This window comes from Pongo pygmaeus, chromosome 13 (genome assembly GCF_028885625.2).
Source record: "Pongo pygmaeus isolate AG05252 chromosome 13, NHGRI_mPonPyg2-v2.0_pri, whole genome shotgun sequence".
Lineage (NCBI taxonomy): Eukaryota > Metazoa > Chordata > Mammalia > Primates > Hominidae > Pongo > Pongo pygmaeus.
In genome coordinates, this window is record NC_072386.2 from 119,459,097 (window position 1) to 119,482,640 (window position 23,544).

A 23,544-nucleotide genomic window follows, 5' to 3' on the forward strand; every position below is an offset into this window, starting at 1 on the left:
CGGGGCGGGGCCCGGACGGTGGAACGCGCAGGCTAGTGGCTGTGTTTCCCGCCGGAGGCTTTTGCCCAGAGCCCCGCGTCCCTGGGGGGCGGCGGCGGCGGCAGCGCAGGCGGCAGAGGCGCAGGCGGCGGAGGCGGCTGGGGGTCCGGAAGTCAACACCATGTCAAGTCTGCACAAGAGCCGGTAAGAGGCCACGGGGCCTGACCCGGCTGGGCCACTCCTGGCCAGGCTGCCCCTTCTGCCCCTCAGAAGGGGGAAGCGCGGGTGTGGCCAGGAATCGGCAGACCCCCTCGGCAGAGGGTCTCGAGCGTCCACCTTCTAACCTCATTGCCTGTGGGCTGCAGGAATGACGGAGAGGCAGTCCTTCTCCTGCCCCTGCTGTCACTCCTTTTGCCTCCCTCATCCTGGACCCCTTGTTTCCCCCTTCCCCTGAGTCTTCCTCATCCAGACCCCCATTCCCCGCCCCCGTCCCTTTCCCCCTTTTGATCCCCCTGCTCCCGTACTCTCTCCAAGTGCACCCTGTCTCCCGTGCCTTTTTCTTACTAGGATTGCTAGAGAACTTGCATTCTCCAGTCTGGCCCCTCCCCCAGGCCAGATCCTGCAGCATTGGCTGAATTTTGCTCACTCTTCAGTTTTCCTTCAGGATGTGTTTTTTAAACCCTTTGTCCTTGCCTTCTGGCAGGCCCAGAGGTCTTGTAATGGTTGTATTTGTGAGCATGGTCCATTGTCTGCAGATCAAATTACTCCTGGTTCCTGAGGTCCAAGGAGTTCAGTTGGTGGCTGTGCGTGGACCCGGCCTGGCTGGCAGGAAGTGCCCAGTAAATGTCAGCTCACTAAATATTAGAATGTTGGAATATGTCTAATTTTATGGTCCTCATTTGGGAACTTCTAGACAAGAATATCTCTCAAGTTTCTTCCCTGGCATTCTGTGTTTCTGGTTGTAGAGGAAGAAGTGAAATATAGTTTAGTTGTTCTCCAAAGCTGTCTTTGGTGAGGACCTTGACTAAGCTGTGTGATTTTTATGTCCTAAAGGGGAGAGAGGCACAGGTTGGAAACTGGCGGTGTGAGGGAGCTGAGGGCTGTGGGTCTCACTGAGCTGATATCAGCATGCTTTATTTGCTGCCCTATCTCCCCTTCCAGAATTGCAGATTTCCAGGATGTCCTGAAGGAGCCCTCAATTGCCTTGGAAAAGCTGCGGGAACTCAGCTTTAGTGGTAAGAAGCCATTCTGTATTTTCAGGGTTTCCCTAGAGCAGCCCTGTGGCTAGAATACAGGGGGAGGCCACACCTGGTCAGCTCTGGGGCCCAGCTGCTGGGGGCTGGGGCCTTGGAAGGAAATTACACATAGACTCTTGGGGCCTTTTCCAGATTCTGTAGAGCTGAACAGGCAGTGACTGCCTTGAGCTTGGAGGGGTTTCCCAGAGGGGCAGTGGCCACATTTAGCATGCCTTGCCCTAAGCTTTCCATGGGAGGTGCCAGATTCCTGAGAGTAAAAGGACGGGACTGAAGACTGGAGAATGAGAGTAGGGGGGACCTTTTGAGCCCAGGACAGTCTTTCCTCATTCCTTAGCTAGCTTCCTGTGTTGGTGAGTTTGGTTAACTGCAGGGTGGTTCCTGGTTCTCTCCCTGGCTTGGGGTCTAAGCTGCCTGAACTAAACCTTGGCTAGTGGTAAAATGGGTAGCCTTGGGACACTGACTTTAAGGAGCTGATCCTGCCGTGTTAGACTTTGCCCCAACAAGCACAAAGATAACTCTCTTTTTGCCTGTTTTAAAAAATATCCCAACATGTTCTGCATAGCTTCTTGTCACTTTTTTGCCCCTGTAACTTTGCCAGCAAGAACTTCTGGCCAGGTGCCGTGGCTCATGCCTGTAATCCCAACACTTTGGGAGGCCGAGGCAGGTGGATCACCTGAGGTCAGGAGTTTGAGAACAGCCTGGACAACATGGTGAAACCTAGTCTCTACTAAAAATATAAAAAAGTAGCTAGGCGTGGTGGCACTTGCCTGTAATCCCAGCTACTCGGGAGGCTGAGGCAGGAAAATCACTTGAACTTGGGAATTGCAGTGAGCCGAGATTGCGCCATTGCACTCCAGCCTGGGCAACAAGAGTGAAGCTCCATCTCAAAAAAAAAAAAAAAGAAAAAGAAAAAAAGAACTTCTTGTATTGTCCCTGTCATCCTCATATAGATTCTGAAGTGGAGGTATTCACTCATGTTCATGGTACCAGGGATACTATAGCAGCAACTGCTCTAGTGAGCTTCCTGATCTTATTGCAGGAGAACTTTGTCTTTCTGTTCAGGAGTGAAATATAGGCCCCAAAGGGGAGGCAGTCCGTATTAGTAGTTAAGAGTTTTACAGATAATTTTCCTTCTTACGACAATTATGCTAATCTTCCCTGCTTACTTGGGTTATAATGAAGATTAAATGAAATAATATCTGTAAAGTACAAAATACTTAGCATTCATAGCTTAGTTTATATTCCACAAATATGTATGGAATATCTTCTATGTGCCATGCTCTGTGCTAGGCACTGGAAATAATAGATGTGGTTTTTGTCCTTCTGGGGCTTACCCAGTAGTAGGGGTTACAGACGTTAAGAAAATACACCATATATATAACAATTCCACTTATGACAGATGCTATGAAATAGTCCAGAGCCATTATTGCGTATAACAGGGGGAAGTGACCTGAATTAGGATGAGATGGTGGTGGTAAAGGCTGCTCCTGAGGAAGGAATATCAAGGATGAGAAGGTGTTATCCTCAAAAGAACATTCCAGGCCGGGCATGGTGGCTCACACCTGTAATCTCAGCACTTTGGGAGGCCGAGGCGGGTGGATCACCTGAGATCAGGAGTTCGAGACCAGCCTGGCCAATATGGTGAAACCCTGTCTCTACTAAAAATACAAAAATTAGCCAGGAGTGGTGGCACACATCTGTAATCCCAGCTACTTGCAAGGCTGAGGCAGAAGAATTGGTTAAACTGGGGAGGCGGAGGTTGCAGTGAGCAGAAGTCACGCCACTGCACTCCAGCCTGGGCAACAGAGCAAGACTCTTGTCTCCAAAAAAAAAAAAAAAAATTAACATTCAGTCTAGGCTGGGCGTGGTGGCTCACGCCTGTAATCCTAACACTTTGGGAGGCCGAGGCAGGCGGATCACCTGAGGTCAGAAGTTCAAGCCCAGCCTGGCCAACATGGTGAAACCTTGTCTCTACTAAAAATACAAAGATTAGCTGGGCATAGTGGCACATGCCTGTAATCCAAGCTACCTGGGAGGCTGAGGCTGGAGAATCGCTGGAACCCGGGAGGCGGAGGCTGCAGTGAGCTGAGATTGTGCCACTTCACTCCAGCCTGGGTGATAGAGGGAGACTCCATCTCAAAAAAAAAAAAAAACCATCCAGTCTAGTAATCTTTCTTGGGGAAATGATTCTTGAAGAAGTACTTCTTGCCCACTCTACTCCCTGCCAGCTGGCTCCATGGTAAAGGGCTGGGGGTTCTGGGACTCTGGCCTGGGGCGTGACCTTTGCCTGCTGTGTCCACAGGCATCCCCTGTGAGGGCGGACTGCGGTGCCTCTGCTGGAAGGTGGGTGTGCCTGGGGTGGGGCTTCTGCTCTGCTGAGAGTCCCTGGGTTTTCCTGCATGGGCTGCCCCTACCCCTGGCTTCTTCCTCCTGTTCTGCACCTTTCCTTGCTTGTCTGAGGGAGCTTTTCTGGGAAGTTCTAGGTTTTCTGTTCCTCTTGGTGTCTTCTCTGGGATCCCCTTGGGGATGGGACACTTTGTAATGCCAACAATGAAGACCTCTGCTTCCTGGTCCATGAAGTACAGTGAAAGTCATGCTTATTGGGACAAAACAAAGGCTGTGCTTTGCCCAAAGCTCCCAGCTCAGGTGGCCATGGAAGCCCAGTGTCCTGGTTTCCAGCCCTTTAGAGCACAGGGCCTGATGATCATGTGGAAGAGTCTGTGTGAGGAAAAGCAGAGGGAAGGGCTGATTTGGGTTAAAGGAGGAGGGAGGCAGTGGGGACGAAGGGGGAGGCTACCCTTAGCTCATGCTGGCATACCTGGATTTTAGCCCATCTTGTCTTCTTGGGACTTTATGAGATGTTTTTCTTGAGGCCTGTCATCCCCGCCTAAAGACTGACGTTGGTGCGGGAGGGTCACCAGAGCTTTGCCCCTTTCCTTTTGTGCAGATCCTCTTGAACTACCTTCCCTTGGAGAGAGCCTCATGGACCTCCATCCTGGCCAAGCAGAGGTGAGACCCCGTGTAAGGGCAGTGACAGGAGGGCCCTGGCGTCTGACGGAGCTGGTACCGCTGGGGCCGCCCTGCCTCCTGCGGCTGCTGCTCTGGTCTGGGCTCCCTGGGCAGGACTGTTGGGAATCATCCTTCTCGCTTGTCTCCTGCAGGGAGCTGTATGCCCAGTTCCTGAGGGAAATGATCATCCAGCCTGGCATTGCCAAGGCCAACATGGGTGTGTCCAGGGAGGATGTGACTTTTGAGGACCATGTGAGTAGAGGTTGGCAGCAGAGACCCAGGATACAGAATGTGGAGGGGTGGTGGCCTTGGAGCAGGTGAGGTCCCCTGCATGCCAGTGGGTAGGTGCAGTCTGGTGTCAGTCCCCTCTGGACCTCCCAGTTCCTCCTTTCTGCGTTGGGTCACTAAGCTTGGGGGCCCTGGGCTCAGTAAGACAAACGATAGTTGGGGTCCAGGGAGCATTGCAGGGGCAGCCCTGCGTCAGGTGCTCTGAGGACATGGTCTATTTCAACCCTCATCCCTGTTGAAGAAAGTCAGAGCAGGGCGGGAGGGAGGCTAGGCTGCCCTCTGTGGCTGTCAGGAAGCCTTGTTCTCCTCAAATGCTGAGCTCCTCCCTGGGCTTCCCAGCGAGGGAGAAAGAAATGGCTGGGCCCCAGGCCCAGACTCACAGATAGGAATTGACGACTCAGAGCATCGATGAATGAGAGCTGAAGAAACCAAATTCATTCATTCAGCAAGCAAACATTTACTAAGCACCTGTTATATGCAAAGTTCTTGAGCTAGAGCAACGGACAGAAAAGGAACAGAGTCCCTGCCCAGCAGAGATGTACTCAGAGCAGGCCCCCAGGCTGGGCTCCCGGTTGTGGAGTTTGAACGGATTCAGGAGGCTGAGGGAAGGGCTGTGTTGGCTCCTCTGAGTAGCTTGCAGGTGGTGTCAGGGCCACACCTCAGTGTGCGGTGGGATTGTTGCAGCAAGGCCACTGCTCAGGTTTCCAGGATAGAATCGGGCCCCGGGGCCTATCTGGGCCTTGGACAGAGCATCTTCATTTCTCCCCACAGCCACTCAACCCCAACCCTGACAGCCGGTGGAACACGTACTTCAAGGACAACGAGGTGCTGCTGCAGATCGACAAAGATGTCCGGTAGGCAGGGTGCCTGGGGCTGGGAGCTGGCCCATGGGACTTCTGGGGCTCTCTGCAGCTCTGTCTTTTCCATTTGCAGGCCGGGCCCATGGGTGGGTGTTTGCGGAGCTGCTGGTGGATTGTCCCAGCGGTTGGGTCCAGGCCCTATTGATGATAGGCTGAGAATGAGGCTACCAAGGGAGATTCTGTGCTTGCATGTACCTGGCTGTTCTTATCTGAGCTGTAGTTTCATTTGTACCCCAGGTGTTTATGGATTCATCTGACATTCATTCAACAAGTATTGAGCCCCTTTTGTGTGCCAGGCTTAGCACTAAGCTCAGGGTTGAGTACTGGTGTGTTCCCTCTCCTTAAGGATCTTAGAACCTAGAAGAGAGGATGGCAAGACAGACATTCAGCCCATTAGATCTTAGCAGATGGCATTCGTGGTAAATGCTCTTGAAGGAAAATTTGAAGGAGTTTGGGGAAACCTCACCTGAGAAGCAGTGATCCAGCTGAGATCTGAGGCGCGGGAGGCCTCAGGGGAAGAGTGCAGCAAAGGCCATGCTGGGCAGGGAACGGCCCTTGGCAAGGTCCAGAGAGCCTGCAGAGCTTGGCACATCTGAGGAACAATGCCAAGGCCAGGGTGGGAGATAGGGGCCGGACCTTGGACTTGATTCTAAGAGCATGAGGCAGCCATGCAAAGGTTTTGAGCAAAGGAGTGACAGGGTCAGATACACAGTTTTTAAAATCTTGAGCTACAATGTGTTTGTGCTTTTCCACTTGGTAAAGAAATCTGGAGATGCTGGCTGTGCAGCCCTCTCGGGCTGGGGAGTTTGGCAGCGTGTTGGGCTAGGTGAGGAGCTAGAAGGCAGGCCTTGTCCACAGGTGGATGGAGTGGCCAAGGGCTTGGGTTCTGGAGTCCATTTGCCTGGTTTCTGTTCCGCCTTTACCAGTTGTTAGCTGTGTGACCTTGGGCAAGTGACTCACACCTTCTGATCATTACTCTCTTTATTGTGAAGTAGGAGTAAGGTGGTTCAGGCTAAGGGCACAGAACGGGATGGGTCTCCACAGATACGTGGGACTTAGCACATACAGAGGCCCTTAGAATGATCAGATCTCCATCAGAGAAGGGTCCTGGGAGCTTATCCTGTTCCTTTTACAACAGCCTGCCTGGGACCCCCGGCACTTGGTTAGACAGGACAAGCTGGCACTCTGACCCGCAGTGACCCTTCAGAATCTCCAAGGGGGAGCTCTCAGGTGCCCAAGTCAGTCTGCACCAGTACAGACAGGTGCCCCTCCATTCAGCTCCTTCTCAAGGAATGGCTAAGTACCGGTGTCAGGAGGGGTTTAGGAGTGAGCAGGACTGAAACAGTCTCTGCCTTCTGAGAGCTTCCAGTGTAAGTCAGGAGACATATACTAAACCTGGAAACAGATATGTAATTGCAAATACTGTAATGCTGTGAAGGAGGGAAAAACTGGTGCTTTTAGAGAATCAGAGGGAGGCCCTGTTTTCCTTTGGGGGGTCGAGGAAAGCGTTTCCAGGGAGGAGGCTCAGGATGAGATATGAAAGAGGAGGAGGCAGCAGGGAGGCAGCAAGCTGGGTGGAAGAGTCTGCTGGGCTGAGGCACAGCACATGAGAGTGCCCTGTGGCCGGAGAAGAAGGCGCGTGGCAGGATAAAGCAGGGTCCTCCTTGTCCTTGCCACCCTGGGTGCTGCTCCTCAGCCCAGGCTCATCTTCAGATGGCCCAACGTGACCCCCGCACAGGGCAACTCAGCCAGGCTGCAGGAGAAAGGAGGCACTGCCTCTTGTGCTCTCAGGCTGGGGTTGGTGCAGCGTTTACCTACAAGGTGTTCCGATTGCTGTGTTCAAGTCAAGAACCACTCCATGACCTGGGGAAATAGGTTCTATTTTTTTGTGTTTTTTTTTTTTTTGAGACAGAGGCTCCCTCTGTCACCCAGGCTGGAGTGCAGTGGTGCAATCTCGGCTCACTGCAACCTCCGCCTCCCGGGTTCAAGCGATTCTCCTGCCTCAGCCTCCCCAGTAGCTGGGATTACAGGCAAGTGCCACGGCACCTGGCTAATTTTTATATTTTTAAGAGAGACGGGGTTTCACCAGTTGGCCAGGCTGGTCACGAACTCCTGACCTCAAGTGATCCACCTGCCTCAGCCTCGCAAAGTGCTAGCATTACAGGCATGAGACACCATGCCTGGCCAGGTTCTGTTTTACATGGGTAGTGATCCTTTGGTGCTTCTAGAAGCAGGTTTGCAATGTGCTAAGTATAAGAAGTCTGAAAAATGTGCGTGTACTGCACTACATATATTTTAAAAACTTGATCACATTCTAGACACCATCTCCCAACTTGTTTTCCCTCTCACTCTGTCTTGGACATCTTTCCAGGTCAGCTGTATAATATTTTGTTGTACAGTGTGTAACTTATGGAACCAAATCTCTTTTGCTACTACAAACCACTCTGTGTTTGTGCATGTTAGATAATTTTTTTTTTGAGATGGGGCTTGCTCTGTTGCCCAGGCTGGACTGGAGTACAGTGGCTTGATCTTAGCTAACTGTAGCCTTGAACTCCCAGGCTCAAGTGATCCTCCTGCCCTGCCTCCTGAGTAGCCAGGACTGCAGGCACATGCCACCACACCCAGCTAATTTTTTTTTTTTTTTTTTTTGAGGTGGAGTCTTGCTCTGTTGCCCAGGCTGGGGTGCATTGGTGCAATCTTGGCTCACTGCAACCTCCGGGTTCCAATGATTCTCCTGCCTCAGCCTCCTGAGTAGCTGGGATTACAGGCGCGTGCCACCAAACCTGGCTAATTTTTTGTATTTTTAGTAGAGACAGGGTTTCACTGTGTTAGCTAGGATGGTCTCCATCTTTTTTTTTTTTTTTTTTTTGGTGAAGGAATCTCACTCTGTCGCCCAGGCTGGAGTGCGGTGGCACGATCTTGGCTCACTGCAAGCTCCGCCTCCCAGGTTCACACCATTCTCCTGCCTCAGCCTCCTAAGTAGCTGGGACTACAGGCACCCGCCACCACACCCAGCTAATTTTTTGTATTTTTATTAGAGACGGGGTTTCACTATGTTAGCCAGGGTGTTCTCGATCTCTGGACCTCGTGATCCGCCTGCCTCGGCCTCCCAAAGTGCTGGGATTACAGGCGTGAGCCACTGCACCTGGCCCCAACTAATTTTTTATAGAGATGGGGTCTCCTTTTGTTGCCCAGGCTGGTCTTGAACTCCTGGGCTCAAGTGATCCCTCCTGCCTTAGCCTCCTCCCAAAGTGCTGGGATTACAGTGGTGAGCCACTGTGCCTGACCTAGATAAATATTTTTACATGGAAATATGTTTGGAGTTTAAAAGAGGAGTTAGGTTGTATGACCATAATAACACTTTTTAAAAAAAGTGTGTATCTATTTGCAAATACACATAAAATGTGGGCATGTATACATATATAATGAGTACTGCTTTTTAAAAAAATGCTGTTTTTAAAATAAAATGTTGTAGTTGTTGTTATTATTATTATTTTTTTGAGACCGAGTCTCATTCTGTCGCCCAGGCAGGAGCGTAGTGGCATGATCTTGGCTCACTGCAATCTCCTCACAGGCTCAAGCAATTCCTGCGTCAGCCTCCCCAGTAGTTGGGATTACAGGCACCTGCCACCGCGCCTGGCTAATTTTTTTTTTTTTTTTTTTTTGAGACGGAGTTTTGCTCTTGTTGCCCAAGCTGGAGTGGAATGGCACGATCTCGGCTCACTGCAAACTCCGCCTCCCAGGTTCAAGCAATTCTTCTGCCTCAGCCTCCCGAGTAGCTGGGATTACAGGCATGCGCCACCATGCCCGGGTAATTTTGTATTTTTTTAGTAGAAACAGGGTTTCTCCATGTTGGTCAGGCTGGTCTCAAACTCCTGACCTTAGGTGATCTGTCCACCTTAGCCTCCCAAATTGCTAGGATTATAGGCGTGAGCCAGCGTACCCAGCCAAGTTTTGTATTTTTAATAGAGACAAAATTTACCATGTTGGCCGGGCTGGTCTCGAACTCTTGACCTCTAGTGATTCAAAACGTTGTAATTAAAAACAAACAATGCTGGCCGAGTATGGTGGCTCATGCCTGTAATCCCAGCACTTTAGGAGGCTGAGGTGGGTAGATCACGAGGTCAGGAGATTGAGACCATCCTGGCTAACACGGTGAAACTCCGTCTCTACAAAAAATAAAAAATTAGCTGGACATGGTGGCGGGCGCCTGTAGTCCCAGCTACTTGGGAGAATGAGGCAGGAGAATGGCGTGAACCCGGGAGGCGGAGCTTGCAGTGAGCAGAGATCGTTCCACTGCACTCCAGCCTGGGTGATAGTGCAAGACTCCGTCTCAAAAACAAAAAACAAAAAACAAAAACAAGAACAAAAAACAATGCTTTTGGGGAGTCTTGGGGTCTCCTGGCAGATGGGATGGAGAAAACTTCCACCCTGAGTAACAAGATTCTTTCCTGTTCCCTCTTGACAGGAGGTTGTGCCCAGACATTTCCTTTTTCCAGAGGGCCACTGACTACCCTTGCCTGCTCATCCTGGACCCCCAGAATGAGTTCGAAACCCTTCGTAAGAGAGTGGAACAGACAACACTGAAATCTCAGACGGTGGCCCGGAACCGGAGTGGGGTCACAAATGTGAGTGCCAACCTGGGGTCCCCAGGGACTCCCCCAACAGTCTTTTCTTTCCTTTTTCTCTTAAACTCCTGGCCACAAGGTGTTGGGCCATGACCGTCTGCTTGACAGTTACTCAGAGCAATCCTGATGCTGCCAGATCCTGGGGCGCTTTCTAAAAGTTGGGTGACAGAGGTTCACTGTGTCCCAGCTGGGTGTAATGGCTTCTGGGAAGGGCCCTGCGTCACAGTGAGTGAATGAGCCAGGCTTCTAATCTTATAGTGGGGATGGCTCTAAGAAGGTCATTACAAATGTGAGAAAATGTGATAGGGCTGAACACAGTGGTTCACGCCTGTAATCCCAGCGCTTTGGGAGGCTGAGGCAGGAGGATTGCTTGAGCCCAGGAGTTCAAGACCAGCCTGGGATACATGGTGAAACCCTGTCTTTACAAAAAATACAAAAATTAGCTAGGCATGGTGGCGTGTGCCTGTAGTCCCAGCTACTCAGGAGGCTGAGGTGGGAGGATGGTTTGAGCCTGGGAGGCAGAGGTTGCAGTGAGCCTACATCACACCACTGCCCTCCAGCCTGGGTGACAGAGCCAGACCCTGTCTCAAAAAAATAAAAATTAAGAAAACGGCCAGGCACAATGGCCCATGCCTGTAATCCCAGCACTTTGGCAGGCCAAGACAGGCAGATCACTTAAGGCCAGGAGTTCAAGACCAGCCTGACCAACCCGGGGATTTAACTTCATCTGTACTGAAAATACAAAAATTTGGCCCTGGCCAGGTGTGGTGGCTCATGCCTGTAATCCCAGCACTTTGGGAGGCCGAGGTGGGCGGATCACCTGAGGTCAGGAGTTCGAGACCAGCCTGGCCAACATGGTGAAACCTTGTCTCTACTAAAAATACAAAAATTAGTCGGGCATGGTGGCAGGTGCCTGTAATCCCAGCTACCCGGGAGGCTTAGGCAGTAGAATTGCTTGAACCCAGGAGGTGGGGGTTGCGGTGAGTCTAGATTGTACCACTGCACTCCAGCCTGGGTGGCAAAACGAGACCCTGTCTAAAGAAAAAGAAAAGAAGAGAGCATTCCAGGTGGAGAGGAGGGCATATGCCGAAGTCCTCAGCGGGAGAGAGTATGGTGTGTTCCAGGTCGGGGAGGCCACGGGGTGGCTAGAAGCAGAGAGCGAGGGAAGAGGTTGCTGCTGGTGAGGCCACGTGGGGCCTTTGTCATGAGGGGCGGGGAGAATCCGTTACAGCACTGTAAGCAGGGCAGTGACATAACTCACATCTGCTGGTGTCAGAAATACTTTAGGCACTGTGGAGATACAGGAGTGGCGGTAGAGAGGCTACCTGGAAGGCCACTGCCGTTGTCTAGGCAAGAGGTGGTGAGGGCAGGGATGCAGCAGGGTTAGATCTGAGAGACTCTGGGTGGAACTGGTAGGACCCCCAACTTTTAATAGATTCTTGTCACTCTGAGAAGCTCCTTGTAGTCAAACAAGTATATTACCTTATTCCTTAATTTACACCCCCTACTTTGGTATCTGGAAGAGTGGCTTGTTCCCCTAAACTTTTCATTGTCTTCCATCAGTGGAAAAACCCTTTTCTGTAGCCTCTAACAAGCTAGGGCAGATACTACTGCAAAAGTTTTTCTCCCCCTGGGGAATGACTTTGTTTTTTGTTTGTTTGTTTTATTTATTTATTTATTTTTCTATTATTATTATTATACTTTAAGTTTTAGGGTACATGTGCACAATGTGCAGGTTAGTTACATACGTATACATGTGCCATGCTGGTGTGCTGCACCCATTAACTCGTCATTTAGCATTAGGTATATCTCCTAATGCTATCCCTCCCCACTCCCGCCACCCCACAACAGTCCCCAGAGTGTGATGTTCCCCTTCCTGTGTCCATGTGTTCTCATTCTTCAATTCCCATCTATGAGTGAGAACATGCGGTGTTTGGTTTTTTGTCCTTGCGATAGTTTACTGAGAATGATGATTTCCAATTTCATCCATGTCCCTACAAAGGACATGAACTCATCATTTTTTATGGCTGCATAGTATTCCATAGTGTATATATGCAACATTTTCTTAATCCAGTCCATCATTGTTGGACATTTGGGTTGGTTCCAAGTCTTTGCTATTATGAATAGTGCCGCAATAAACATACGTGTGCATGTGTCTTTATAGCAGCATGATTTATAGTCCTTTGGGTATATACCCAGTAATGGGATGGCTGGGTCAAATGGTATTTCTAGTTCTAGATCCCTGAGGAATCGCCACACTGACTTCCACAATGGTTGAACTAATTGTTTTATTTTTTTAAATAGAGACAGAGTCTTGCTATGACACCCAGACTGGTCTTGAACTCCTGAGCTTAAGTGATCCTCCTACCTGGGCCTCCCAGAGTGCCAGGATAACAGGCGTGAGCCACCACACCCAGCTGGGAATGACTTTGATCGAAGCTCTGACAGGCAGGTGCAGATATGGCTGATCCAGGGTTGCAGGTGCCTACAAGAGTTGGGTGCCCAGCAGAACTGCTGTGCAGTGCAGATTGCATGTCTAGATAACCAGGAGGCTGGCTTTGTGGGCAGTACTCTTGGCTGCTGATTTCCTGGCTGAAGGGCCAGGAGGGGACTGGCTCCTGTCATTCCTTTCACTGTAGTAACTAGGTGTAAGGAGCACTGTTACCTAGTTTAACTTTTGGTCCTGGTAGCAGAGAACCCACCAGAAACTTCATCCCTAAGCCTCTGGGTTCATGATTGGGCAGTTTGAGTTAAAGACCATCTGTGTGACTCTGGGCAAGTCATACCAGGTTCACATCCTGGCCTTTGTTTCCTCGACCATAAACTGGGCATAATCATTTCTGCCCTGCCTGAGCTGCCAAGAGGATGAAATGAGGTCATGGCTGTGCAGATTCTTCAAAAGCAGACAGCCCTGGGCATCCTCAGGAGGCAGCCTGTCCTCAAGTCCTGGACCTTAGGTTTGGGAGTCAGCCAATTCAAGGTCAAGTCCTGATGCCACCACCTAATGTTAGACATTTAAGGAGTGGCCCGACATTTCTGAGCCTCAGTTTCCTCATCTTGAAAATGATGTTGAGATAATATTTTAGATTGTTCAGTGGATTAAATGGAGGAATACCTGTACAGCATTGTCTGCCGCATAAAAAGCTCTTGGTAAGGGCCAGGCGTGGCTCATGCCTGTAATCCCAGCACTTTGGGAGGCTGAAGCGGGCGGATCACGAGGTCAGGAGATCGAGACCATCCTGGCTAACACGGTGAAACCCCATCTCTACTGAAAATACAAAAAATTAGCCGGGTGTGGTGGCAGGCGCCTGTAGTCCCAGCTACTCGGGAGGCTGAAGCAGGAGAATGGTGTAAACCCGGGAGGCGGAGCTTGCAGTGAGCCGAAATCACGCCACTACACTCCAGCATGGGTGACAGAGCGAGACTCCGTCTCAAAAAAAAAAAAGCTCTTGGTAAATGTGGCTGATGTGTGTCTCTGTGTGTGAACATCCCTGCATGTGTGCGCATACATATGTATGTATATGCTATGGGAGAGAGAGTTTAATGTCTCCAGGACCCTATGCTTCCAGGATGGCTTCATCCACTGTCACTGCCTGGGTTCTCTCATATGGGTCACTCACCTCTGGAGCTTCTGCCTGAGCAGGTCTAGGGCAGGGCCCAGCACTTGATTTACAAAGTTCCCAAGGGATCCTGGCAGGCAGCTGGTGTTGGGGACCCACGCTCATTGCAGGAGTCTTCAGTAGGGATCGTCATCTCTTTATTTTATTTATCTTCCAACTTTTTTTTTTTTTTTTTTGAGACAGTCTCGCTCTTTCGCCCAGGTGGGAGTGCAGTGGCACAATCTTGGCGCTCTGCAACCTCCACCTCCTAGGTTCAAGCAATTCTCATGCCTTAGCCTCCTGAATAGCTGGGATCATAGGCGCGTGCCACCACGCCTGGCTAATTTTTATATTTTTAGTAGAGATTTTTGGCCAGGTTGGTCTCAAACTCCTGACCTCAAGTGATCCACCCACCTCAGTTTCCCAAAGTGCTGGGATTACAGGTGTGAGCCACTGTGCCTGGCCTCCAACCTTTTCTTATGAAAATTTTCAAACATTCAGGAAAGTTGAAAGGAGAGTACACTGGATAACTATCTGTATACTTTCCATCTAAATGCAACAGTTGTTAACGTTTTTCACATTGCTTTATTTGTGTGTGTATTAAATATAGAGAGAGAGTAAGCTGCGGTGCAAGACTGTCTCAGGGGGAGAAAAAAAGAAAGAAAAGTCTTGGCCAGTTGTCTGTTTTTGACATATTTAATGTTTTGTTGTTGTTGTTTTTTTTTTTGGAGACACAGTCTCGCTCTGTCACCCAGGCTAGAGTGCAGTGGCCCGATCTCCGCTCACTACAAGCTCCGCCTCCCAGGTTCACGCCATTCTCCTGCCTCAGCCTCCCGAGTAGCTGGGACTACAGGCGCCCGCCACCACGTCCGGCTAACTTTTTGTATTTTTAGTAGAGACGGGGTTTCACTGTGTTAGCCAGGATGGTCTCCATCTCCTGACCTCGTGATCCACCCACTTCGGCCTCCCAAAGTGCTGGGATTACAGGCGTGAGCCACCGCGCCTAGCCTGTTTTGTTTTTTGAGACGGAGTTTCACTCTTGTTGCCCAGGCTGGAGTGCAATGGTGCAATCTCGGCTCACCACAACCTCTGCCTCCTGGGTTCAAGTGCTTCTCCTGCCTCAGCCTCCTGAGTAGCTGGGATTACAGGTATACGCCACCACGCCTGGCTAATTTTTTTGTATTTTTAATAGAGACAGGGTTTCTCCATGTTGGTCAGGCTGGTCTTGAACTCCCGACCTCAGGTGATCTGCCCGCCTCGACCTCCCAAAGTGCTGGGATTACAGGTGTGAACCACCGTGCCCGGCCCTAAAGTTTTTGTTTTAAATTGAAGTGTAACTTAACTTGCAATTACGTGTACAATTAGAGAATGTTTTTCTTGTGTGTGTACCTGTGTAAGTGCCAGTCAGTCAAGATACAGAACATGTCCACATCCAGAAAGTTCCTGCATGCCCCTTCCTAGTTAGTACTTCTCACTGCTCTGACTTTTAGCACCATAAGTTAGGTATTAGGACCGTTCGTTATATTGTAGAATGTCCCATGTTCTAGGTTTGTCTCCTTGTTTCCTCATGGTAGCGTTTGACTTGTTCCTCTATGCCAGTGTATGTCCCATATGCTAGACAGGTCCAGGCTTAACAGTAAACGTTTACATTTCTGGCAAGAACACATTGTCCTCCTTCACATTGTCCTTTTTTTTTTTTTTTTTTTTGAGACAGTGTCTTGCTGTCACCCAGGTTGGAGTGCAGTGATGTGATCATAGCTCGCTGCAGCCTCAGCCTCGTGGTCTCAAGTGATCCTCTTGCCCTAGCCTCCCAAGTAGCTGGGACCACAGGTGCGTGCCTTCACACTCAGCTAATACTTACATTTTTTGTAGAGATGGGATCTCCATATGTTGCCCAGGCTGGTCTCGAACTCTTAGGCTCAAGTGATCCTCCTGCCTTGGCCTCCAAAAGTGCTGGGGTTACAGGCATGAGCTATTGTGGCCCGTCCATGTTGTCTCTTTTTTTGTTTTTGTTTTTTTCTCCTGAGACAGGGTCTTGCTCTGTCACCCAGGCTGGAATGCAATGGTGTAATCACAGCTCACTGCAGCCTCGACCACCGGGGCTCAACTCCCACCTTAGCCTCCCAAAGTGCTAGGATTTCAGGCATGAGCCACCAACCCCAGCACTGTTTTTCTTGATGGGCTCCTCCTCTTCTTCTCCAGATGAGCTCCCCACACAAGAACTCTGCACCATCATCCCTAAATGAGTATGAGGTGCTGCCCAATGGCTGTGAGGCCCACTGGGAGGTGGTGGAGCGGATCCTGTTCATCTACGCCAAGCTCAACCCTGGCATCGCTTATGTGCAAGGCATGAATGAAATCGTGGGGCCCCTCTACTACACCTTTGCCACTGACCCCAATAGCGAGTGGAAAGGTAAGAAGGCTCGTGGTGCCCACATCCCTCGTTGCTGACCCGTGTCAGGCTATGCAGCTCACTTTCCCTCTCGGGCCTCTGTTCTCCCTCTGCCAGATGAGGAGCTGGCCTGGATCATCTCTGAGATCCTTTGCAGCTGTGATCTTCTAGAATGTTGGATGTTTACTGATCTCTTGATATTTGTAATTTAATTTCTGGTAGAGAAGGTGGATATGTAGGAAGCCGAATTATAAGATTTAAATAATGATTTTTAAATTGTCATCAGGAGAGTGTGTAATAAACTGCTAAGTGAATGTACAGTATTGCCGGATGTGAGAAGAAAGAGGCGATGTCTTCAGCCTGGGGGTGGAGAGGGGTCAAGGACAGAGGAAGGACTGAGCCAGACCATGAGGATGGGGCAACTCGGCGGGGCTCAGAGCGGGGCAGATGTCTGCTAGGCGAGAGGTGGGGTGGGCCTGGAGTGTGCCACTTCTGCCCCCATCCTGCGTCTCTCCCAGAGCACGCCGAGGCAGACACCTTTTTCTGCTTCACCAACCTCATGGCCGAGATCCGGGACAACTTTATCAAGAGCCTAGATGACTCGCAGTGTGGCATCACCTATAAGATGGAGAAGGTTTACTCCACCTTGAAAGATAAGGATGTGGAGCTCTACCTGAAACTGGTGAGGACCCCAGGAACAGAGGGGTGGAAAGGGACAGGAGGCAGAGAGTTGCTGTGCCATCCCAGCCCAGGGCGAGGTCTGGCTTGAGTCTGGGGGTCGGAAGTAGCTGCTGCTGCTGCTGCCCGGGACGCTGACCCATGTGCTGAGGCAGCTGATGGTGGAGCCCAGCTGGGAGGGAAGGGGAAAGTTAAGAATGGTGCCCACTGTGTGGGCAGTATGCAGGGCATTTACTATGAACTAAATTGGTTAAGCTGTTAGTAGTCTTCTAAGGTAAGTGTTAACTTCATTTTTTTTTTTTTTTTTTTGAGGTGGAGTCTTGCTCTGTAGCCCAGACTGGAGTGCAGTGGCGCAATCTTGGCTCACTGCAAGCTCCACCTCCCAGGTTCACGCCATTCTCCTGCCTCAGCCTCCCGAGTAGCTGGGACTACAGGCACCTGCCACCGCGCCTGGCTAGTTTTTTGTATTTTTAATAGAGATGGGGTTTCATTTCACCATGTTAGCCAGGATGGTCTTGATCTTCTGATCTCGTAATCCGCCCACCTCGGCCTCCCAAAGTGCTGGGATTACAGGCATGAGCCACTGCGCCCGGCCTAATTTCATTTTTTTAAATTAATATAATTTAAAAAATTGTACTGGCATTCCGTGTTTATTTCGTAAAACAAAAGGAGAAAATTTATTTACATGTAAACAAAAAGTTTCATGAAAAATAAAATACATACCTAAGCATATCTTTTTTTCTTTTTTCTTTTTTTTTTGAGACAGAGTTTCACTCTGTCGCCCAAGCTAGAGTGCAGTGGCGCGATCTCTGCCCACTGCAAGCTCTGCCTCCCGGGTTCACGCCATTCTCCTGCCTCAGCCTCCCAAGCAGCCGGGACCACAGGCGCCCGCCACCGCGCCCGGCTAATTTTTTGTATTTTTAGTAGAGATGGAGTTTCACCGTGTTAGCCAGGATGGTCTTGATCTCCTGACCTCGTGATCCACCCGCCTCGGCCTCCCAAAGTGCTGGGATTACAGGCATGAGCCACCGCGCCCAGCCCTTTTTTTTCTTTTTTTTTTTTTGAGACGGACTCTCACTCTGTCAGAGACCAGGTTGGAGTGCAATGGTGCAATCTCGGCTCACTGCAACCTCCGCCTCCCAGGTTCAAGCAATTCTCATGCCTCAGCCTCCTCAGTAGCTGGGATTACTGGCATGCGTTACCACGCCTGGCTAGTTTTTGTATTTTTAGTAGAGATGGGATTTCGCTGTGTTGGCCAGGCTGGTCTCGAACTCCTGACCTCAAGTGATCCGCCTATCTCGGTCTCCCAAAGTGCTGGGATTACAGGCATGAGCCACTGTGCCTGGCTGGCCAGGAATAATCATATCTTTTTAAACAAATATGGGTTGAGTGTGATGGCTCACAGTTGTAATCCTAGCACTTTGGGAGACTAAGGCAGGAGTATCGCTTGAGACCAGAGGTTGAGCAACATAGTGAAGCTTTGTCTCTACAAAAAATTTAAAAACAAATTAGCCAGGCATGGTGGCACAGGCCTGTGGTCTCAGCTACTCGGGAGGCTGAGAGAGGAGCCCTCGAGGTCAAAGTTGCAGTGAGCCGTCCATGATTGTGCCACTGCACTTCAGCCTAGGCAATATAGCGAGACCTCATCTCTAAAAAAAAAGGAAGTATGCTTTTGCTGTTTCGTAGCATGCTTTTTCAGTTAATATTCACTGTGGCTGACCAGAAGGCTTGTCTCTACTGGGAATAATTGCCTGTGGAATTGTTCTGTGGATTAAATGAGTGAGAGGACATATTTAATATGCTAAGCATAGGCCAGGCTTTTAGTAAGTGCCCTGTGATGGTCACTCAGCACATCCACAAACCCAAGGCTATCATCTGCAAAGCATGTGAAAAGAGTTTGAGCCATCATTTATAAATCTGGAGAGCTTATTATATAAAGGTTTGGGTTTCCAGCTTCTCTTTAAAAAATAGGAAGATCTGAGGATGTTGGCTGGCAGTAAACAGGCTCTGCCCCTTTACCAAGTGAGGCTGTCTGGCAGCCTGGTGCTAGCCCTGGTGCTCACACCTGGCATGCTGGGCCCTGCTGTTCTGAATTCACTTCTGACCCACTGCGTGGTGCTCCATGGCCAGCAGCCAACACAGAGTCCTGCCCCCCACCCCCCACACTGTCTCCCCAGCAAGAGCAGAACATCAAGCCCCAGTTCTTCGCCTTCCGTTGGCTGACACTGCTGCTGTCCCAGGAGTTCTTGCTGCCTGACGTCATCCGCATCTGGGACTCCCTCTTCGCCGATGACAACCGCTTTGACTTCCTCCTCCTCGTCTGCTGCGCCATGCTCATGTGAGTGCGGGCATGAGCTGTCATCAGCTCACCTGGGCTGTCCTTGGAGAAGCCAGACGGGAGGACCCTCCGCCCTTGAAGGGTGGGCAGGGCTGCTCTTTCATGGCTGGAGTGGGATTCTGGAGTCCTTGGGAGGGCGCCAAACCAAACTCGAGGCGGGCGGGGAGGGAGGAGTGGGCAGGGCCTGCACTCAGAGCATCCCAGGTCCCAGCGCTTTTGCTGCTGCTTTTCATAGGCTGATCCGGGAGCAGTTGCTGGAAGGGGACTTCACTGTGAACATGCGGCTGCTGCAGGTAATGGGAGTTGGGGGCAGGCTCAGCCACTGCCATTTGGCTGGCACTCGCCAGGCATTTGCCCACGCCAGCTGCTGTGACAGGCTGGGCAGGGGCAGTGGAGCATAGCAGGGATTGAAGTCCAGACCCCTGAGGCAGATCTGGTTTGGATCTGGGTTTGAATCCTGGTTCTGCCACTGACCTGGAATCTTGGGTGGCCTTGAGCAAGTGACTTGGCCTTCAAACCGTGTACTCTACATAGGTGTTCACACCTAGGACACAGCAGGTGCCCAGAACGTGGCCGTGCTCGCTGGTGGCCATGCTAAGGCCCGGGGAAGGAGGGTAGGGTGTAGTGATTAAGAACATGGGCTCACCGGGCGCGGTGGCTCATGCCTATAATCCCAGCACTTTGGGAGGCTGGGGTGGGTGGATCACATGAGGTCAGGAGTTCAAGACCAGCCTGGCCAACATGGCAAAACCCCTGTATTTTAGTCTGTACTAAAAATACAAAAATTAGCTGGGCTTGGTGGCATGCGCCTGTAATTCCCAGCTGCTTGGGAGGCTGAGGTAGGAGAATCGCTTTAACTTGGGAGGTGGAGGTTGCAGTGAGCCGAGATCGCGTCACTGCACTCCAGCCTGGGTGACAGAGCAAGACTCTGTCTTAAAAAAAAAAGAACATGGGCTCAAGGGCCTACAGCTTTAGGTCCACAGTTTTGCTCTGCCGTGCTCATCATGTGACCCAAGCGAAGTTACAGCATCTCTGGATCTCAGCTTCTTCACCAGCACCTGGCCTTAGTGTTGGTTTGTTGTTTGTTTGTTTGTTTGTTTCTTTCGAGACGGAGTCTCGCTCTGTTGTCCAGGCTGGAGTGCAGTGGTGCAGTCTCGGCTCACTGCAACCTCCACCTCCCGGGTTCAAGTGATTCTCCTGCCTCAGCCTCCTGAGTAGCTGGGATTACAGGTGTGTGCCACCACGTCTGGCTGATTTTTGTATCTTTAGTAGAGACAGGGTTTCACCATCTTGGTCAGGCTGGTCTCGAACTCCTGACCTCAGGTGATCTGCCCACCTTGGCCTCCCAAAGTGCTGAGATTACAGGTGTGAGCCACCAAGCCCAGCCTAGAGTTGGTTTTCCATAACTTCATGGACTAGATCTGGAAAATGTGCAGAATCACAGTAGCCACTCACAGGGCTGTTGGGACTTTGAGCTGATGCTCAGACACTGGCCCAGTCCCACTGGCTCCACACGAGGGAGCTTGGGTTCAGTGGCAGTAGTGGGAGAGCTGAGGCAGCATGGTCTGGTCCTGAGGAAAGGGCCGCGAGAGCCTGGGAGTGGTTGTGTTTGGATCGTTGAGCTGGTGCTGCATGTGTAGCATCAGCTGCATGCAGGGGTCTGGGGGTTGGGGAGTGTGGGATGCCTGGTATTCTGTGCTCCTGCCCCTGAGGCCCAGGATCCAGCATGGCAATGTGTCCCGGCAGGGAGGGTGTGGGTGTGGCAGGGGTGAAGTGGCTTCAGAGGCAACTGTTGGCCTTTTCCTGTGCCCAGGACTACCCCATCACAGATGTCTGCCAGATCCTGCAGAAAGCCAAGGAGCTCCAAGACTCAAAGTAGCCTGGCGGCAAGAGGCCCATGTTCGGGAGAGAAGCCTCCCGACCCTGTGCCCTGGCTCCTGGGACACACAGAAACCTGTAGGAACCCAGCCTGAGGGGAAGCCACAGGATTGGCCCGAGACCCAGGCCATGCCCACTGGGGACACACTGTGCCGTGCTCCTTCTTCTGCCGCCACGCCCAGTTCCCCACCTGCCCTGCACTCTGCCCTCATTGCCCAGGATACTGAGGAGGGCTGGAGCTCAGGAAGTTGTCCTTCCTGGGCCAGGGCCGTTTCTGGCACTGGGAGGCTGGCAGGGGCCCCTCCCTGCCTCGGCTCTGCCGCCCCAGCCTCGGTTCCTGCTTCTGGTCTTCTCCTGGGCGCCAGTCAGGGGAGGTGCTTGGCCAATGGGCCAGAAACCGCTTCTGAGCGGGGCGCTTTGGCTGCTCCACAGGGAAGGTGACACTGAAAGCTGAGTTCTGCCGTCTGTCTCACCCACAGATGTCTGTCTGTAGTTGGTCGGTGTGAATGTGGGCCCAGGTCCCCAGGCGTCTCGCGCGCGCGTGTGTGTGTGTGTGTGTGTGTGTGTGTGTGTGTCTCTCTCTCGTGTGTGTGTGTGTGTGTGTGTGTGTGTGTGTGTGTGTGTGTGTGTGTGTGTGTGTGTGTGTGTGTGTGTGTGTGTGTGTGTGTGTGTGTGTGTGTGTGTGTGTGTGTGGCCTCCGGGTCTCCCAGCCCCTCCTTCTCTGTCTCTACCTCTCTGCCTGTCTCCTTCCGCTTCCTTCCCAGAGTGGGACTGTGTCTTGCTTCATGTTTCCTCTCTCCATTATTCTCCCTGCCCTTCTCTGTTGGGGTGCCTTATCCTGAGCCACCTCCTCTCCCCGCTTCCCTCTGCTCCCCTGAACCTGGGAGACAGATGAGGAGGCTGGCTCAGCAAGGCCTCTGGAGGTCAAGCTTGGCCTTTACCTCCTGTTCCCATCCCCCAGCCCTGGCTCCCGGGTCCTCCCAACTGGGAGGGAGTCCTCCGTGCCTCACTTAGAGGGTTCTGAACCCGTTCCCTACATAGAAATCTTGGAAACCAAATGCTGCTGAGTAAGGATGAAGCTTTGAGCCTCCTGCCCCTGCTTTCTGCCCAGGGAGGGAGAAGGAAGAGGGGGAGCTGGTTTTTCTGGAGGCTCCTCCAGAGGCCCTCCTGTCCGAAAAGAAAAGGACCTTGATTCTGAGCCCAGGGTCGGAACCCGTTGCTTCAGAAGAGTTGTCATTCCCTCGGCTTCCAGGTCCCAACCCAGGGTGAGTGAGTCCCACAAAGGGCAAGTGGGGCCTGAGGAAGCCTCTCTGGGGCCGGGGATAGCTGAGCTTAAAGGCCCTGGGTCCTGTGAGTTCCAGGAGGGCCATGTCTATGCCTCTGTGTACCCCTCCACCCGCTGCGGGCTGAGGGAGGTGCAGGGCCTTCTCTGACCCCTGCCTGAGCTGTTCCCAGGGCTGGAGCAGGTGTACCCTGAGCAGAGGCAGCTGGCCGCTCCCAGTTCTCACCAAGTCACCTCCCTCCTTGTACAAGGTTTGCGTCCAGAAGCCGGGTGCCCTAGTGAGGACCCTCGTCCTCCAGAGTGGCTGGCAGGAGTCAGGCCTCAGCAGCCCTCCTGCCCCCAAAGCCTTCCGAGTCTGGTGGGCAGGACTTCTCGCTGCCCTCCCAAGCCCGGCTGTGGGCCAGAAATGGCTTCCCCAGGTGGCTCTTCTACCAGGCTTTTCCTTGGATGCCGCCTGGATTTCTGTACCTGCCTTTCTGTCTCCTCTCCCAGAGCACAGTATTTGGGAGACTTCGACTATTTATTCAGACTCCTGGCTATGTATTGCACATTGGCAAGTGCTCTGGGGATGAGGCGTGGGTGTAGGAAGGTAGAAAGGAGTTGGAGACAAGATCCTCTTCATTTTCCAAGATCAAAGTCAGCCTCTTCTCCCCATGCTTCTAGGACCTGCCTGGTTTTCCAGCAGGTCCTGGCTGGGCGGGCTCTGAGTAGTGTCCTGGAATTGAGTGTAAAGATGGGAAGAGAACTGAACTGACTCCAGGACCTCCAGGATGAGGCAGAGACATGATGCTTCCTGCTCACCTGGGCCACCCTCTCTCCAGGACTTGTCAGCTGGTGGTTCAGTCCCTTCTCCAACCCCTTCACAACCTTGGGCCACTGCCTGGGACACAACAGACACTGCCCAGGACTCCTAATGCACTCGCTCTTGTCTGCCCCCTACCTTCCCTCCTGGGACCACACTACTTGAATCACCATTAATTTGCCTCGCTGGCAGAGTTGGGTCAAGTGCCCTCTCCTCGACCTTGAGATGAAGGTCAAGAGCACAGGGACCAGGCCTTGGTTAGGCTGAGCTCCCAGCAGGACACCGCCTGCAGAAAGGACCCGCCCTGATAATGTCCCTTCCCCAGATTCTCAAGCAGATGCCCAAGGGAGGTCCCCACAGAGCCAGAGTACCTGAGGCTTCCTGCTTGAGAACCTGCCCCCTGGATCTTGGACACTTACAGATTGAGCTGTATGAATTCAGCAGGTCTCACTCCAGAGGGTTAGAACATTTGCTTTAGTTTTTTCATCTGTTTTGTTCCTTGAGTCAGTGCTGTTGATGATGAGTTGTCTTGAATAAATCATGTGTTCTTTGCAA

General features: G+C 51.6%; 1 protein-coding gene across 3 annotated transcripts; it reads left to right on the plus strand.

Moving 5' to 3' along the window:
* On the plus strand, positions 1–23,544 carry TBC1D13 (TBC1 domain family member 13). Of its 3 annotated transcripts, XM_054501128.2 has the most exons (12): positions 8–183; positions 1,141–1,214; positions 3,538–3,578; positions 4,183–4,244; positions 4,397–4,496; positions 5,304–5,386; positions 9,861–10,020; positions 15,822–16,032; positions 16,530–16,693; positions 18,867–19,027; positions 19,263–19,320; positions 20,841–23,544. In XM_054501128.2, exons 1-12 carry the CDS (start codon positions 161–163, stop codon positions 20,904–20,906), a joined length of 1,203 nt encoding a protein of 400 aa, XP_054357103.1. In that variant the 5' UTR covers positions 8–160; the 3' UTR covers positions 20,907–23,544. The 3 variants fall into 3 exon arrangements, with proteins under 3 accessions (XP_054357105.1, XP_054357103.1, XP_063506449.1); XM_063650379.1 differs by lacking the exon at positions 3,538–3,578 and having other exon boundaries at positions 122–183; XM_054501130.2 differs by lacking the exons at positions 15,822–16,032; positions 16,530–16,693 and having other exon boundaries at positions 1–183.

What these genes read in the sequence shown, in the direction of transcription:
- TBC1D13 (XM_054501128.2), top strand. Translation starts at nt 161, where the DNA reads ATGTCAAGTCTGCACAAGAGCCG. An exon ending in TGCGGTGCCTCTGCTGGAAG is followed by an intron (nt 3,579 to 4,182) that starts GTGGGTGTGCCT and finishes CCTTTTGTGCAG; the next exon opens with ATCCTCTTGAACTACCTTCC. An exon ending in GTCTGCTGCGCCATGCTCAT is followed by an intron (nt 19,028 to 19,262) that starts GTGAGTGCGGGC and finishes TGCTTTTCATAG; the next exon opens with GCTGATCCGGGAGCAGTTGC.